This window comes from Tamandua tetradactyla, chromosome 15, assembly GCF_023851605.1.
Source record: "Tamandua tetradactyla isolate mTamTet1 chromosome 15, mTamTet1.pri, whole genome shotgun sequence".
Lineage (NCBI taxonomy): Eukaryota > Metazoa > Chordata > Mammalia > Pilosa > Myrmecophagidae > Tamandua > Tamandua tetradactyla.
Window position 1 is genome coordinate 48,857,190 of NC_135341.1, and position 18,734 is coordinate 48,875,923.

The 18,734-nt window shown below is 42.1% G+C and overlaps 1 protein-coding gene across 2 annotated transcripts in view; it reads right to left on the reverse strand.

The window, feature by feature from the left end:
* Positions 1–18,734, reverse strand: part of ACVR2B (activin A receptor type 2B) — a 43,267-nt gene that overhangs the window by 12,779 nt on the left and 11,754 nt on the right. The window contains exons 2-4 of one of the 2 annotated variants that reach the window (XM_077129776.1): positions 812–1,019; positions 335–444; positions 7–134 (exon numbers count right to left, since the gene is read on the reverse strand). In XM_077129776.1, coding sequence (XP_076985891.1) covers positions 7–134; positions 335–444; positions 812–1,019 — 446 coding nt within the window. Of the gene's footprint in view, positions 1–6; positions 159–334; positions 445–811; positions 1,020–18,734 lie in introns of both variants that reach the window. The other variant, XM_077129775.1, reaches the window with a different exon arrangement.

The window sequence follows — 18,734 nt, forward strand, 5'->3', positions numbered from 1 at the left end:
TCTCACCTCGTGGATGTCCACATGACCATACGGGGGCTTGCGATGACGGTACATCCAAAAGGCCAGCAGGACGATGAGGGAGAGGCCCCCAATGGGCAGCAGCGAGTAGGCCAGCACCGTGAGCAGGGTGGGGGCTGTCGGGGGTGGCTCGTACGTGACTGGGAGACACACGGAGCCCTGTGTCACACAGCCCGCCCACCCATGTACCTCCAGGGCCAGATGACCACAGGGCCCCGCTGCCACTCCCTGCCCAAATCAGGAGCCAAGAGCTCTGGGGCCAAGGAGAAGCCCAGGTCTGCCAGGTCAGGCCCCCTCCTCCCGCTGGCCACCTCACCTTCTGGGCCCCCAGCCTCCGGCAAGTGGGTGAAACGCTCGTTGCAGAAGTTGCCTTCACAGCAGCAGAAGTAAACCTGGGGGTTTTCCTCGGTGGCCACACACTCCTGCCTGGAGGCACACAGTTTTCCATACCCTCCTCAGCCAGGGGATGCAAGACTCCTGGCCATGCCCAGCCAAACCCCTCCCTACAGAGAACCTCATGGGGAATATGAAGGGGACAGTGAAAACTCACTTGCCCAAAAGTGTGACCCAAAATGGAGGGAGGGATGGACAGAGAAGGGCTGTGAGCCTGGGCATCACCCCCTACTTGTCAAAACCTTCCCAGGAGTCCCTTTCTTGTCTTTCCCCTCCTGCCCTCAAATGCCATGCTGTTTCACAGACATCTTGAGACCCACACATCCCAGCAAGCAGACTCTGGTGGCACTAAGTGGAGGGCACCCAGGAGGGCCCTTGAGCTCCAGCTATATAGGAGTACCTGTCGTAGCAGTTGAAATCATCCAGCCAGCAGCCCTTCTTGACGAGCTCGATGGTTCCAGAGCTGTTGCGCCAGGAGGCGTAGCAGTGCAGCCGCTTGTCCTGCTCGCCCTCGCAGCGCTCTAGGCCACTCTGGTTGGTGCGCTCCAGCTCCCAGTTGGCGTTGTAGTAGATACACTCCCGTGTCTCAGCCTCCCCACGCCCGGAACCTGTGCTCCAAGGACAAGAGAAGCAGCTGAGTATGTCTGGGGACTGCCACTTGGGGGCGACCACCAGCCCAGGCCCTGCTTCTCAGTCCTGAGTCCCAGGCCAGCCGAGGGAGGCTGTGTGGTAGGTGGTATCCCCACACCCCAGCCCTCTGCACGTGATGTTGGGCCCCAGACCACCTGCCCATTCCACACTTCTTGGCTTACCGTGACTAGCCAAGTACCAGCCCACACTTCATTTTCCACTGCAACTGCCCCCAGGCCCAAGAAAGAGGGAGGATGAGGCGGCAAGCCTAACCCCACCAACAGATGGATAAACCAACAGCCGGACTGAAGACCAGATGCAAAATAGGGATGCTACCAATGCCTGGGGGAGGGGAGACTGCAGCAGTAGAAATAAACAGAGGGGCCATGACATACAAAGCACATATTAGAATCACTGTATCTGTGGGGGAAGAAGACAAGATGAGGATGTTTGTTAAAAATGCATATTCAAAAAAAAAAAAAAGGATATATTCCTGGGCCCAGCCCTACACAATTGGAACGGGGATGGAATCTGCATTTTTAACCACCCCTATCTGCTTTGTGATTCTGATGCAGACCTCAAGGACCATGTTGGGAGAAACTGTACAGAGGAACATTTACCACTGTTCCCATCTCAGCCCTGTCCTAACTCTCCACGCCCCCCAGGGAGACACTGCTAATATATCCCCCTACACCTCTGGGCAGACTGAATGGGAGGCAAGGAACATCCAGAGCCTTTTTCATACCTAACAACCACTACTCGGTGCTCGGCAGGGTTGGAGAAAATGGTAAAGACCAAAAAATCTGGCCCACATGCAAAGGGGTAAGGCCCCCAGGCTCACCCAAGGGGGATATGTGCCCCTAGTGAAAGGAGGTCTGGCTGGTAATGGAGTGGCCATCACAGATCACCTCCCAGTTGTGCTTGGGCCCTGCTGACCCCTCTGGGCACTACCACTCACTCCTGTGCCCACTTCTACTCCCACAGAAGTACCATCCAGGCAGCAGAACACTCCAGCCTCCAACTGTCCCTTCAAACACAGCCTCAAACATTAGCCAAATCCATCTTCCTCACCGTCCCCTCCAATCCCAGCCCCCAAATCTGTCCCCCGTTATTCCCCAAACCCCAACAGGCCCTATGCTTGGAAGGAGGAAAGAGATGCCTGGAAAGAGGTCCCAACTCCTGGACCCACAGCCTAGCCTGAAGAGCTTCTGGGGGCTCCACTTGGGAGTGCTCTGCCATCGCCCCTTTTGCAGGGACACCCATGATGAAGGGAGGCAGCAGGGCTAGCAGCATTTAACAAACTCACTGCCAACTCCCCCCACAGATACCCAGGAGGAGAGGGGTCAGAGCCCATGTCACGTAAGGACAGACAAGAAAGACAATCCACTGGCAGCCAGGAATAGTAAGAAAAGGGAGACCCGACCCCAAGCCTGTGGGACAGCAAGTGCCCAGAAACCTAACTTAGCCCAAGGCCCCGCTCAGGTTCCTTTTCTACCCCCACCAGTGGTCACTGTAAGTGAAGAGCCTGCTCTCCCACAGTATACTCGAAAGAGAAGGGCACTGACTGGCCGTCAAGTGGTATGCACCCCCCCCCCCCGCCCACCGCAGGAGTGGCCATCCTCAGGTGGGACCCCACCTCTCTGCATCTCCCTGCAGTGGTAGGAGGCTCTTTCAGAGGTGCCTGGCCAGAGGTAAGCATGAGAGATGGAATGTCAGTGCCCAGCCACAACTCCGGACATCCAATGGCATGGAACCTGGACCTGGCACTAGCATCAAATGGCTGGGCTATAAAGAGCACCCTGACCAGAGGGCACCAGGTCCCCTCTCCCCAGCAAAGGAACCACCATGGGAACCAGCCTGGGTCCCCACTGCATCCATAGCAGTGATTCTGATGGGGGTCCCCAGAAACTTATGTGGTCTGACCTCTAAGCTGAGCTGCAGGCACTGAAACTGAGCACTTCCCTTCAGATTTCAGTTTGTTCCCCTCCCCAGGAAAACTCTACTTCCACTGGCCCTCATGCTTCCCCCATTACATAACTTGCCACTCTTGAAAAGTTGATTGTTATTTAATGGATTATTTCAGACATTAGAAAAATCTAGGACTAATGTAATAAAAAGTGATCCCCAAGAAAAAATGATATTAACATAATGAACACTCTTGTAAGAAACATAATACTATAAATGTGCTTAAAAAACTGCTTTTTTTTTTTTTTTGATAACTGTTTTTTAAATGCCAGGATTCAGGCCTTGACTGCCTTGTTTATTTTCATATTCTGAGTGCTAGAACTAGTTCCAGACACATAATGGTGCTGGCTGGCTGGGTGGGTGGATGGACGGGTGGGTAGTATCTCCTGGCTAGAGAAGGATTTTAAAGGGAAGGGACAACAGGAGGGTGGTCTCAGCCTGCAGCCCAAGCCATAGGGTCCTCAGCAATGTCCATCTCCATCAGACAAGCCCCCTGTGCAGGGCTAAAAGTCTGAACAAGGCAGTATAACGAACATCAGAGTGGCCCACACTAGCCCAGCTCCTCTCTCCAGGCCACTGACCAGAAGGAACCCTCTGACCACTGCCGTGAATAGGACCTAGGTAGAGAGAGATGGGGGCTCCAAATCTGAAGGTTCCAGGTAGGGCCCAAGGTTTCAGAATATCACCCAACTCTTATCTGACCAGATCCTCTTACAGGTGACCAAGTACATACTGCCTTGAGTCAGTCAGACTTTTGTTCTGATCTTGGTTCTAACACTTCTGAGCTATATGGACCTAGGTAAGTTACCTAACCACCCCGTGCTTCCGTTTCCCTACTTATAAAAAGAGAATAGCAACAGTGCCTATCTCCTAGGGCTGTTCCAAAAACAAAATTAATTAATGCATTTCAAAAGTGACGACAATGCCTGGCACACTAGCTACTACATTAGAGCACTACCCCTCCCTGATGCCCATGACAGGGCCACACAACACAAGCCACCCTCAGCAGGATGCTCACTACACTTCCAAGGGCTTTGTATTCAGAGGCCAAGGGAGGCCTGGGAAGGCTGTGACACTCCATACCCCCACACACAACACCCAGGATCTGCTGCCAGCTGAGACCAAAGAGCCTGCTCTCCTTCCTAACTCCTCCCTGGTGCTCAGCTTCTTCACAAACTTGGCTATTTATAGCTTATGGCAGGATTCCAACCACAAGGCCACCTCTGCCTATTAAGAGACACAGGGCTTCCACCCATACCCCCAGGGCCATGGTACCCATGCACAGGAGGGCCCTCCAATCCCAACCTACTTGCCCATCACAGCAGGCAAGGAAGCTCTGCTCCCAAGATGGGGTTGCTTGTGGTCTCCCACACACACTTGCTTCCTCACAGCCCTGAAGATAGCAGATCCCCAAGACCCCTGAGCTGTACCCATTGAGACAACCCACCCAACTGCTGGCCTCTAAACAAACCAGGTATAAGAGTGGCACTGTACACAACAGGCAGACCAAGGAGAGCTTACACCCTGACAGAAAGAAACGCCCACTCCTGGGTACAACCACCCAAAAAACACACAAAGGTTCTGCTCTGAATAAATTCTCCAGGAAGGTGGACCCAAACGAACTGGTTTTGATGCTCAAGGACAAGTACTGGGAGGTATGTTTCCTCTTTGAAAGTAGATCCATCCAGTATGCACAAGGAGAAAAAGACAATCATACACGGGTCCTGCCTGTGAGGGGCTCAGAGTACAAAGGGGATAGAGAAGAGAATAGGAGGGATAAAGAGAGGACAGGGGTGATTAAAGGAGGAAAGGCAGAGCCTTGGTGGGAGGGATGGAAGCTAGGATGGCTATGCCTCCCCCAGTGTTCCCCAGGTTCCATGCTTCGCATGCCCCAGCCCAGCCAGTATGCCTCTGAAGAACTGCACACCCAGCTGCTGGCAGGACCACTATGCTGTACTCTTGGCTCCTGGAGGCCATTCAACAGCTACCCCATCATGACAAGCAGATGCCCAGTCCCATCCACGTGGCACTGTAGAGTAGTGAGAAAGGGGTGACACTCACCCACCGCCACCTCAGACCCACTTTCACCAGCAGTAGGCAACACCCCTCCCAGAAGCCTCCATGCCTGAAAGGAAGCCAAGAGGATGACCAGTGGTCTCCCTCCAGGGTCCAGTCCCCCGGGTCTGCCCAGAGAGGGAAGGCAGACCCATCCCCAAACAGCCACCAGGGGTTCTCCCTGGGAGCCCCGGCAGGACAATCCTCAGTTTCTCTGGATGGAAGGTGCTGGATATTGCACCATGTACCCCACAAAACACGTCTTAATCCACATTTGGATTTGAGGAAATTAATAGTTCAAGTATAAACTCATTTATGAATAGGATTTTCAAATATCCTTTTAGATGAGGTCAAACTGAATCAAAGTATGACTGGAGAAAAGAGGAAATTCAGACATAGTCAGCTTGAAGAAACCAGAAGCCAGAAATCAAGATTACCCAGAAGAGCAGACACCAGGAGAGAGATTGCCATATCTTCTGCCACAGAGGATTCCCAGAATACTCAGACTCTGGAGAAATTAAGTCCTACCAATACCTTGATGTCAGACTTCCAGCTTCTGAAACTGTGAAGCAATAAATTCATGTTGCTTAAGCCAGACCCCTAGTCAATTAAGATGAGGGGGCATGCCAGGCCACTGAGAAGCTGGAGTTTGCTGAATACCTGCTGTCTCTCTAGGTTCCTCCAAAACAGCCAAGGAGGGCCAGGAGACCTCCTTGCAGTATAGGGCATCCTAACATGATGGTATCCATATTTGTGACTCTACCTCCTCCAACTCTACAATGACCATCTCCACTATCTTCACCACCACAAGAGTAAGGATGGCCAGCTATGCCAACTAAGGGAGACTGAAGCTGTGCAGCTGAGGAAGGGAACAAGGGTGAAGGTGAGAGGGTGACAAAGATACACACACTATAGCACACCACATACAATGGGACACCCACATTTTGTCTTTGAACTTCTTTTACACAGGAAAATAACTCTCAAGTATATATTTCTGGCAACAAAACACAGTCTCTAATAAATTTGCTTCCTGCCCCCCCCCATATATTTGTGAACCATGCAAACTGATACGCATTTAATTTCCTTAACACTTTAGCATGCACTATATCCTAGACCTAAGCATTTCACAAATAACCTGTGAATCCTCATGACAACCCTTTAAGGCTTTCATTTTACAGATGAAGAAACTGAGGCACAAAGAAATTAAGTAACTTACCCAAGTGATTAACTAAGTGTCAAAACCAAGTTTCCTACCCAGGCAGCACAGCCTCAGGGTGCCTGTTCTCTGTATGCTCTGTTGCCTCCCCGACAGCTGAGACATGCACTTACTTTCGGTGCTAGGTAACACTCCATTGTATGACCTTAACACTACTTAAAAAATACCTTCTCCTGTAGGATTTTAGGTAATTTATGTTTAGAGATTTACGCAAAACCACTCTGAATCCTCTTTTAACATCCCCCTTGTGCTCATGTATGGGCATTTCTCCAGGATATATACCCACAGGGGGAATGCTGGGTCACAGGGAATAAGTGTCTTTAACTCACCAGACTCTGTCAAACTATTCTCCAAAGGAGAACTATCAACTTACATTTCAAACAGGCCAGAAGCCCTCTGAGCCCCATCCTCATCCACCTGAATTTTGCTCACCTGGTGAATATGAAATGGTATCTCATAACAGTTTTCATCATCACTTCTTTGATTACATGAGAGACTGATTATTTTTCCTGTTAAGTGGCTCCTCCTTCTGAGAATTGCTATTCAGATCCTTTCCCATTTTTCTATCAGGTTGCTTTTCCGTGAAGTTGTGGAAATTCTTCATAATTCTTAATACTAAAAATATTCTTATACCATCTTTTGTAATGCTTTTTGCCAAATTCTATTCCTTCTGATGCTAACAAAGCTTTATAACATCTCTTGTAGTATTTTCTCAATTTATCTTTCTACATCTTTTATTTCACATCTTTTTGTAAATCAAACATTAATGTCCTTGTTTTTTCCTCCAATTCAATCTAACACTTTGAATTAGAGTTGAGTCTCATTACACTTATGATAACTAATACGTTTAAATTTGTTTTTTCTCTTCTGCTGCCTCTTTATTGATTGCCTTTTTTAGTTCCATATTTGAGCTTCTGCTGTACTGGAAGGTACTCTATTTCTATTCTATTATAGGTTAGCCTTTAAACTTTAACATGCACACTTATGCTAAAAATCTAATCAATACCTCTACCATCCCTCATAGGAACTTAACTAGTTAACTCTACTCCCTTCCACCATACATTTAATTAGCTTAACATATAAGTGGTGTTCAATATTTAACATGTTATTGCTGGTCTCCATATTACCCTCCCAAGGCAAATATTGTTTTATATCCATTTTTTTTATTTGCTCAGCCCCTCATCAACTTGTCAGCTCACTCATCCCTCCTGCATCTCTGAACACCTCCAGTACTGCTCTCCTTCCTGAAGGATCCTTCAATAAGGATCTGTTGGTCGAGAAGTCTTTATTTGCTTTTCAGAAAATGTTATCTTGCCCTTCTTCCTGAATGAGTTTAGATGAACATAAAATTCTAAATTCTTTTCTCCCACCATTTTCACAACATCCTAATATTTTCTGACTTTCAGTGTTGCTGAAAAGTCTGCTAGTGGTTTATCTGATCCAGTTTAACTTTGTAGATACTCCATCTTTTCCCTCTGGCTACTTTCTTATATCTTTTCACAGTTTCACTACAGTGTATGTGCCTAAATATATATTTAAACTTATACTGCTTGGAATTCACTATCCTTTAGGAAGTGATGATTCATGTCTTATTAATTCTTTAAAAATTCTCAGCCATTACCATTTTGAGTATTGCATTTTCCCAGTCTAAGATTCTGAAATTCCTATCTCAGGTATGTTAGATCTCCATTCTATCCACAATCTCTTACTCCTCCTTGCATATCTTCTGATTCTGTATCTAAGCACCATTAAAGAGAATTTATTATGATCTAACTTTTAATCCATTAATGCTCTCTTTAGCTGTATCTAATCTGCTGGCTAGCTCTGCTACTTAATTTATAAATTCTATTCTTTTTTTTTTTTTAAGTTCTATTTACAAATAAAATCTTCCTGGTCAATTTGATACTTCTTTTCTTTGCCATATTTCCCAATCCCCATGTTATAATTCAGTAATTTAACTTACTGAATGTTTATTTTTGCTGTTGGTTATTTTCTGTTGACTTTCAATCTTGGTAGCTCATTTCTTCACCTGAAATTTGGAATTTTGGATATTTTATGTTTCGTGGGGCCTTATCTGTGGGAATGCCATAAGACCAAGTTTGAGGCAGCAAGCTTACAGAGATTGATTTATTTTTGCTTCTGCCAAGCTTCCTAGAACACTACCAATCTGGACCCACTTCTAGTCCTCAGCTTCAAGTCTGCCAGAGAATGCAGTAAATGGTGTAAACTTCAACTCCAAACTTATGTGGAGCAGAGATCTAATGGTCCTAAATTCTCAGGGAGGCAACCTCACCTTCACTCTACCAACTGCCCAGGTTAAGGCAATTTTGTTATCTAGTCCCTCTGTCAGCAGGAGGATGTTTTTTCTAGTCCATACTTTCACTAAAGGGATAACCTCAGTCTCAATTCCTACTTGTCTCCTGTCCCCCATTCTAAAACCCAAGTCTCTAAATTATGGAAATAAAGTCACCCAGGGCATCTGTAGCTTAAGCCAATGGAAGGGTACAGCTCTAGTTTCTATCCCCTTTTTGCTTTTCTCTTACTTTCTTATACATGCAGCTATTCACATGCCTATAAAAAGGATAACTGTTATACTCTTTATCCAGCATTTCTAGGGGCTTTGTATCAGGAGTTTTCAGCTGTTTCTTTTACCACAACTGCCAGAAACGGAAGTCCAGGAGCACTTTCCAAGGGTGCCAGGAAGACCTCCATCTGCTTCTAGAAGCCCAGCTTAGGGACAAGGAGTTAGGCCAGGTCACCTCAAGTCACTTCCAGCTTGGACTTTGTAAACAAGTCCCTGGCACCATCCTCCTCACAGAACAAGGTATGGGCCTAGGGCCATCTCTTGAGTATTTGCCATTCTCTAATCTCCATCATGTCTGAGGAACACTTGAGAGAGAGGGCTTCTAGGTAAAGGCTGAGGATTGCACACAAGCATTTACTTTTGCTCCTTCCTGCAATCCTACTATGGCAGAAAAGGGTATTATTACAGCATAAATCCAAAAGGATAAAGAGAATAGGAGAGAAGACCACAGAGAGCAAACTGTGAAGCTGGAATGTAGATACACAAGTGGTAACTGACTGCACCCAGCTGGCTGTGAAGGAAGCCGAGAAACAACATGATCTGCACCACAAAACACTCCAAAACTCAGGAATCTGTGGCACCAGATATCTCTGGAAGAATGGGGTAAAGATGGTGCTGTAATAACTAGATACTCACATGGAAAAAATTTAAACGTGACCCCACCATACAGCATACAAAAAAAAAGAATGGGGTAAAGATGACCCCAAAGACGGGAAGGCTGGTTAGTAAGGAGCAGGCAGATACCCAGATCCCTCCACCACTCACCACAGCTGGAACCTATTCCTTCTCCTCAACCCAGGGGGAGAACAGAGAGTGATTTTCTAAAGATGATAAAATAGAAGATCTCTGGGGAGGAAAAAGAGGGCAAATTTGAGGGCAAAGGTATCCACTAAAACAGAGGAATACAGAGTAATATGCCAAATATAGAAACTCCAGCTCTCTTTACCTTATGTGGCTTCCAGGATGCTGGCGGACCAAAAAAAAAGAGAGAGAGAGAGAGATACTTCACTGGGGACTCTAACTATCTCCAAAACCAACCAGTCAGATCACCCTACAGTGAAGTCCATAGTTCACCAACCCCACCACCAATGGTGCTCAGAACTTTCAAATACTATTTGAAGAGGTTGAGGAAAGCCACTTGAAAGACAGAGATAAAAACAGGTCTAACGAGACCAACTTGGAGAAAACAGAGACTTTGCAGGAAGACTAAAACTTCAAAATTGAAATGAATATTCTCAGAGAGATAAAAGGCAATGCACCCATGAGAAAGAAACAGGATGGCACTGCTAAAGTATGAGAGAATAAAAGAACTATCAAGAATCAAAAACATGAAGGCAGAAATGAGGATCAAAGAAAGCATAGAAGATAAAGTTGAAGAAATCACCCAAGCAAATGCATAAAGATATGGAAAACAGGAGGAAGAGGGGGAAAAAAAGCAAGGAATTTGGAGCCCAGTCCAGAAAGTCAAACAGCTAAATAATAAGAGTTCCACAAAGATTTTTATAGAAGGAAAGAAATTAAAGAGACCAGTATAGTGGATGAAAACAGACAGATCTCAACCATCACTAAAGCACATCACTGTGAAATTTCACAGCAATGAGGTCAAGAAGACCCTAAAATGTCTAGTAAAAGAGAAAAATCATCTATAAAAGTTTAGGAACCAACTGGACTAGAGTTTCCAGCACCCGAAACTTTCAGCAGCTAGAATATGATGGACCAGTGCTTTACAATTTAGAGGGGAAAAAATTTTTCTCATTTAGAAGACCATATCAAGTTAACTATCAATAAAACATTACAGCAAAAGACGGATAAGCAAGATCACAAGAATGTATCTCCTATTTTCCTTTCCTCAAAGCTACTGGAGGATATGCTCCACCAAAATGATGGAGTACAAGAAAGGGGAAAGCACAGGATATAAAATCCCAAAAATCCAAAATAGGAGATAAGTGAAGGGAATCTTCAGGATAATGAGCAAGAGAGACCTGAAGTGATAGTCAATCCATGAGGGAAACCACATTCTGCACGTAAATTTTGCTTTCAAATCTCTGATTGTCTGTTCTATAACTACTTGTCGAAATGTACTTTGAAAATTATTGCTTTTTCTTTCTTTTCTTTTTTTATATATGTTATATTTAACAATAAAAAACATTTTTAAAAAATCTCTGATTAAGCCTGGACTATACAGGCAAAGAACAGACTTCAAGCAACCAAATAAAGTTAAAATAACTTCAACAGAGATTTCGACAACTGCCCACCACAAGAGGTAAAGTTTATGAACTTAACCAATGTAACTACCTGCTAAAACAAAAGGAACAAAAAAATCATTCCTTTTCAGAGGAACATAGCAAAATCCATATCTCTACAGCTGTCATTCACAGAAAATTCAGATAGATTCCAACATCATAAGAAAAACAGGAAAATAGGTTATATATTCAAGAGAAAATAAAAGCATCAGAAAAGGAAGGACCCTAAGATGATGGGATGCTGAAATTAGCAAAGATTTTAAAGCAGCTATCAGAATTAGTTCAAAAAAAATAAAGGAAAAACATGCTCTAATGAATGAACTAAAAGGGTACATCTCAGCAGAGAAACAGAATCTATAAATAAGAGAACCAAATGGAAATTCTAAAACTGAAAAATACCAAACTGAAATTTTTTTAAAAATTCAAAGACAGGTTGAAACTAAATGGATAAAAGTAAGTATACCATGCCATCATAAGCTGGAATGGCTACATTAACATGAAATGTCACAACACTGAAACACTAAAATGGATAACTTATTACCTCCTGAAGCCCCATTAATTAGTGCTGCTTTCCAACATTGAAACAACTTCTCCTGCCTATGAAATATCACTTTGAAATGAACTGAAATGCTTTGACATTTACTGGAAAGACCATCCATTTCCCAATTTCTGTGTTATCTCCTGTTTCTTAAATTAAGTATCCATGAATGCATGGATATACTTCTGGGTTTTCTATTCTGTTCCACGATTTACCAACCTTTGCAACAAAAGCTTACCATCTTACTATAGCTTTACAATGAATCCTAAAACCTGGTAGAAGCACTTCACTCTTTTTTTTGAAGACTGTTTTGGTTCTTCTTGGTCCTTCGCATTTTGAAATTATTTTATTCTGAGGATTAATTAAAAATAAATTGCTAAATTTTTTTTCTGCATCTACTGAGATAATCATACAGTGTTTCCTCCTTTACTCTGTTAACATGGTTGATTAGATAGATTGATTTTCAATTATTATATCAACCATTCATTCCTGGGATAAACCCAGTTGGTCATATTACACTACTGCTTTTACATACTCTGTTGGAGTATATTTGTGAATGTTTTATTAAGTTTTTGTTTTGTTTTGTATCTTAGGTTCATCGGGGATATTCATTTATAATTTCTTTTCTTATAAAATCCTTATCAGGTATCGTTATTATGGATATACTGGCCCATAAGATGGTTTAGAAAAGGTTCCTTTTCCTAATTTCTCAAAGAATTTGTGTGAGTATTGTGGTATCATTCCTCCTTTAAACATTCTATAGAATTCACCATGAAGTAGGCCTGCAGTTTTCTTGGTGGGAAAGTTTTTTTTTTTTAATTTTTTAATTTTATTTTTTTAAATACCAAAAAACACAAAGCAAATGCAAACATTCCTATTCTGATCATTCCATTCTACATATATAATCAGGAATTCACAATATCATCACATAGTTGTATATTCATCATCATAAACATTTCTTGGAACATTTGCATGTATTCAAAAAAAGAAAATGAAAACAGAAAAAAAATTTATACATACCATACTCCTTACCCCTCCCTTTCATTGATCACTAGCATTTCAAACTAAATTTATTTCAACATTAGTTCCCCCTATTATTTATTTTTATTCCATATGTTCTACTCGTCTGTTGACAAGGTAGATAAAAGGAGCATCAGACACAAGGTTTTCACAATCACACAGTCACATTGTGAAAGCTATATCATTATTCAGTCATCATCAAGAAACATGGCTACTGGAACACAGCTCTACATTTTCAGGTAGTTCCCTCCAGCCTCTCCACTACATCTTGAATAACAAGGTGATGTCTACTTAATGCATAAGAATAACCTCCAGGATAACCTCTCGGCTCTGTTTGGAATCTCTCAGCCATTGACACTTTGTCTCATTTCACTCTTCCCCCTTTTGGTCGAGAAGGTTTTCTCAATCCCTTGATGCTGAGTCTCAGCTCATTCTAGGATTTCTGTCCCTCATTGCCAGGAAGGTCCACACCCCTGGGAGTCATGTCCCACGTAGACAGGGGGAGGGTGGTGAGTTTGCTTGTTGTCTTGGCTGGAGAGAGAGGCCACATCTGAGCAACAAAAGAGGCTCTCTTGGGGGTGACTCAGGCCTAAATTTTAAGTAGACTTGACCTACCCTTTGTGGGGTTAAGTTTCATATGAACAAACCCCAAGACTGGGGGCTCAGCCTATAGCTTTGGTTGTGCACACTGCTTCTGAGAATATCAAGAATTCAACTTGGGAAGTTGAATTTCTCCCCATTCTTACCATTCCCCAAAGGGGACTTTGCAAATACTTTCTGTGGGAAAGTTTTTTGTGCAAATCCCATTTCTTTTATGAATACAGCACCACAGGTTTTGTTTTATACTGTGTTGGTTTGGGTGTGTTCTATTTTATATGGAATTTGTCTATTTAATTTAAATTGAAGACTTTATTGGCATAAAGCTGTTCACAACATATAAATATATCATCTGTGACAAGAACTACTTAAAGTTTGGGGGACAGAAGTATAGGAAGACGGTTTACATGTACTACTGAAGTTTAAGTTTGTATCAAAGCAAATGAGATTTTATTATAGACTCATGATGTTAAATGTAAGCCCCAAGGTAACACAAAGAAAATACCAGAGAACGTGCAAGTTCATGTACTCAGAAATTGGAGGACAGGTTGACGGGGTGGAGTACAGGGCAAATGGGGAAGTAAGGCATAATGGGTGTAGGGTTTATGCTAGATGAGATGGGAAAGTTTTAACAATGGAAGGTGGTGAGGATTTCACAATACTGTGTAAAGGATTAACCCCACTGAATACTCAGGAGTGGCTGAGATAAAGTTCATGTTGTATATGTATTCCCATAGTTGTGCCTTTCCAGCTGAGAGAGAAGCTCTGATCATTGGCCTTCTTGAACCAAGGTATCTTTCCCTCAATGCCTTAATTTGGATATTTTCATGGCTTTAGAACTGTAAACTTGCAACTTAATAAATTCCCCTTTTTAAAAGCCATCCCATTTCTGGTATATTGTAATTACAGCAGCTTACAAATTAGAATACTAATCTTAAAGGGAAAACTTTTAGTCTTTCACCATTAAATATGATGTGTCGCCTTTAGGTTTTCGTATATGCTCCTTAATAATGTTGAGGAAGTTTCCTTTTAGTCCTAGTTTTCTAAGTGGTTTTTATGGGGTAATGATTTTTGTCAAATGTCTTTTCTGTGCCAATCAAGATGATCGTGTCCTGTTTTTTCTCTTCATTCTGATAATGTGGTGTATAACATTAACTGATTTTCTTAATATTGAAGCACTCGCATACATGGTGTAAATCTAACTTGATCATGGTGCATACTTCTTTTAATGTGATGCTGGATTTTGTTTGCTCATATATTCTTGAGCATTTTTACAATTCTATTGTTAAGGGATACTGTTCTGTAGCTTCCTTTTCTTGAAGAACCTTTATTTGCCTTTGGTATTAATGATGTTGATTTTATCAAATAAGTTAGGAACTATTCCCTTCTCTTCAAATTGCATAAGAGTTAGAACAGGACTGGTGTTAATTCTTCTTAGAATGGTTGGTAAAATTCACCAGTGAAGCCATCTGGTTCCAGAGATTGTTTTATTGGGGAGTTTTTATTGTTTGTTATTGTTCATTTTATATCTTCAATTTCTTCTTGAGTCAATATAGATAGTTCCTGCATTTCTTGAAATAGTTTTTGCTTTCTTTGTCTATTTCAACAAGGTTATCTGATTTGTCAGTATGCAGTTGTTTATAGTATGCTCTTATAAATATTTTTATTTCTGTAGGGTAGGTGTGTATTTTCTCTCTTTTGTTTTCTTTGTCAAGCTAGCTAATGGTTTGTTGGTTTTATTGATCTTTTCAAAGAAGCATTTTGGTTTTGTTGATTCTCTCTACTTTTAAAAAATTCTCTATTTCATTTACCTCTGTTCTAGTTTGCTAGCTGCCAGAATGTAATATACCATAAATGGAATGGCTTTTAAAAAGGGGAATTTAATGAGTTGTTAGTTTACAGTTCTAAGGCCGAGAAGATGTCCCAATTAAAGCAAGTCTATAGAAATGTCCAATCTAAGGCATCCAGGGAAAGATACCTTGGTTCAAGAGGGCCGATGAAGTTCAGTTTCTCTCTCAAGTGAGAAGGCACATGGCGAACACAGCATCATCTGCTAGCTTCCTCTCCTGGCTTCTGGTTTCATGAAGCTCCCTAGGAGGCATTTTCCTTCTTCATCTCCAAAGGCTGCTGGCTCATGGACTTTCTCCTTCATGGTGCTGCAGCATTCTCTGCTCTCTCCAAATCTCTCTCATTTTCCAAAATGTTTCCTCTTTTAAAGGGCTCTAAAAACTTATCGAGGCCCACCTAAATGCGTGGAGACACATCTCCCCTAATCCAGCTTAACAACCACTTTTGACTGGGTTACATCTCCAGGGAGATGATCTAATTACAGATTCAAACATACACTATTGAATAGGGATTATTCTGCCTTTACGAAATGGAATTTTGATTAAAACAGGGCTTTTCTAGGGCCCATACATCCTTTCAAACCAGCACAACCTCCATCTTAATCTTTACTATATCCTTGCTTCATCTTACTTTGGGTTCAGTTTACTGTTCTTTGTTTCCTCCAGCTGTGAGCTTAGGCCTCCTGTTTGAAATCTTTTTTCTTTTTAAATGTAAGCTTTTGGAGCTGTAAGTTTCCCTCTGAGCACTATCTAGCTGCATCCTGTATGTTTTGGTACTTTATGCCTTTTCATTTACTAATTTCACTTGTGATTTCTTCTTTCACCCACTGGCTGTATAAGAGTGTGCTGTTTAATTTCCACATATTTATGAATTTACTAGTTCTTTCTCTGTTATTAATTTATAGCTGTGTTCCTCTGTAAGCAGAGAAGATGCGTTTGTATGATTTCAATAAGTGAGACTTGTTTTGTGACCTAATGTGGAATATCCCACAGAATAATCCATTTGCATTAGGAAAGAATGTATATTCTGCTGCTGTTGTGTGAAGTGTTCTATATATCTCTGTTGGGTCTATAACCGTGTTATAGCACTGTCCAAGTCTCTTTTTTTTGTTAATGAAAATAAATTTTATTATATCAAGTAATCAATACATACAAAGCCAAAAAAATGTAATCTGTATATCAATGTAAACTTCTTGAACTTGATAACTGCAGAGAAAAAAGGCATTCTCATCAAAGGAGAATAGTATTCTGACAACTGCACTTAAGGTGGTCACATATGACTATCTTTGTTCTTAGGAAAAGTACATAGCAGTATTACGTTTTCAAGGAGCATGATTTATACAAACTATACCCAAGTGTTCAGAAAATGGATAGATAGATGGAGGGAGGGAGGGAGGATGGCAGGGAAGGAGGCAGGAGGTAGGCAGCCAGGCAGGAAGGCAGGCATGGCAAATGTGGCAAAATGTTAAAATTGGTAGATCTGGGTAACAGGGAGGTTAGGGGTATACTGGAGTTCTCTATATGGGTTTTATTATTTTTGTAACTGTCCTATAAATTTGAAAGTATTTCAAAATAAAAAGTTCTGTGCAATATAAGAACCTTTAGAATAACTTAACTCCATTTTCACTCTATTCCCACATAAAGCACTGTTGTCATGCATTTTATTTCTGGATGTATTTCAAACTCAGTAGGACAATCACTATTCTTTTGCACATTGAGTGTCTGAATATTCCTTCCTGTACCTCTGACCTTCCATCTGGATCACCTTCCTTCTGCTAAAGAATAGCTATTCTCCTTTTGATGGTAAAGTATTTTTCTCTGTCTACCTTTAAGATTCTGCCTTGGTTTTCAGAAGTTTGACTGTAATGGGAACATGTGAGGACTGTTAATTATCATGTTGCCTGGTGTCCACAAAGGTTCTTGAATCAGTGACCTGACATTTTCATCAGTTTTAAAAAGTTTTCAACTAGTGTCTCACCTGCTTCATTATCTCCCCTTTCTTTCTGGGGCCCTGATGACATGATCTTAGGCCTTTTCAACTCATTTGCTATGTGTCTTTCCCTCTCTTCTGTACCTTCTATTCTTTGGTCTTGCCATCCTTCAGCATACATATTTTCTTTGCTCAATCTTCTAGGTCACCAATTCTCTATTCATTTGTGCCTAATCTCCTGATAAAATCATTCACTGTGTTCTTAATTTCTGTAACAGGATAGGTCAGTTCTATACCAGATTTTTCATTTAGTTGTTTATAGTTTCCAGTTCTCTGCTTAAACTCCCACTCTTGTCTTTCATCCCTTTGACCATGAGTAACATTATTTTAAATATGTCTATAATAACTCCAGTACAGAGCTCAGGCAGATCTATTTGGACTGTGATGTTTCTGCAGGCTATTTTTTCTTAAATCATCAGTCAGTCACTATATTTACAAAATTGTTTGCAGAAATAATGAGATCTAGGATGATACTGTATCTCTCCAGAAAGCATTTACATATGCTTCTATCAGGCAACTAAGAGCACTATTAATCCCAGAACATTTTAATCCAACTTTAGGTCTACTTTTGGCTCCTCCTCACTCCTGGGTTATAAGTCTTTGGGGTCCCAACCCAATGGAAGGGCTTGCTATATCTACTGTCTGATTAGAACTATAACTCTTATCTTCCTAGCCCCATGAGACTATCAAGTAAAAGGCTTAGCCTCTCATTTGCACCTACAGAATAAATGAAAACAAACCCAAACATCAGAATCACCATTCAGGGGCTCTGTCCTCACCCAGATCCTGGCCTCATGGGTCTTCATTATCTTATTAGCTGTTCAATGCCTTCAACCAGAGATGCTATTATATTTTATCAAGCTTTTCTGGTTGCCTTCAGAAAGAGGGTTGGTCCTGATTTCCAGAAGAAGTAATTTCCAATTCTATTTTTTATTCAGATTTTGGACAAATTTCCAGGACATTATGCCCAAAGGCTGGGGCAAGTTTACACATTCACAGAGACTGATGGCACCAGTATACGGTCAGATTGCCATGAAAATGTTAGACAGAAGAATACAGACCCCAAGGCAAAGCTATAAAAACAGTAAATTCCATTCCAAAATGTAACTCAGAGAGGAAAAGAGAATTCACTTTCAACCAACTTGATTGTTTCAGATAGTGCATATCACCTGTACAATCTGGGAAGGCTGAGTAGGACACGATTCATACTAAAAATAACTCCACAGGGTGGGCCACGGTGGCTCAGCAGGCAAGAATGTTTGCCTGCCATGCTAGAGGACCCGGGTTCGTTTCCTGGTGCCTGCCCATGTAAAAATAAATAAATAAATAACTCCACAAAACCTCTATCACCTACCTACAAACAGGGCCTGACAAGTAGGCTTGCATAAGGAATCCCAGCATCACAGTCAAAGAGTAAGGCAGTGTGCTGAGGGAAAAGACTAGGGAGGCAAGGACTTTGGAGAACAAGTCTTCCCAAACTGTCTTTCCTAATTCCCTGGCCAATCAGAGTTGTAAAAAGGGACAAGGCATACACTCAGTCAGGAACTGAAGCTTGCCAAAGTCATCTGTGCTGTGAGACACTTCTCATGAGATTAAAATAATTCTTCTTCTACAGGTTTCTCCCATACCCCCACTACA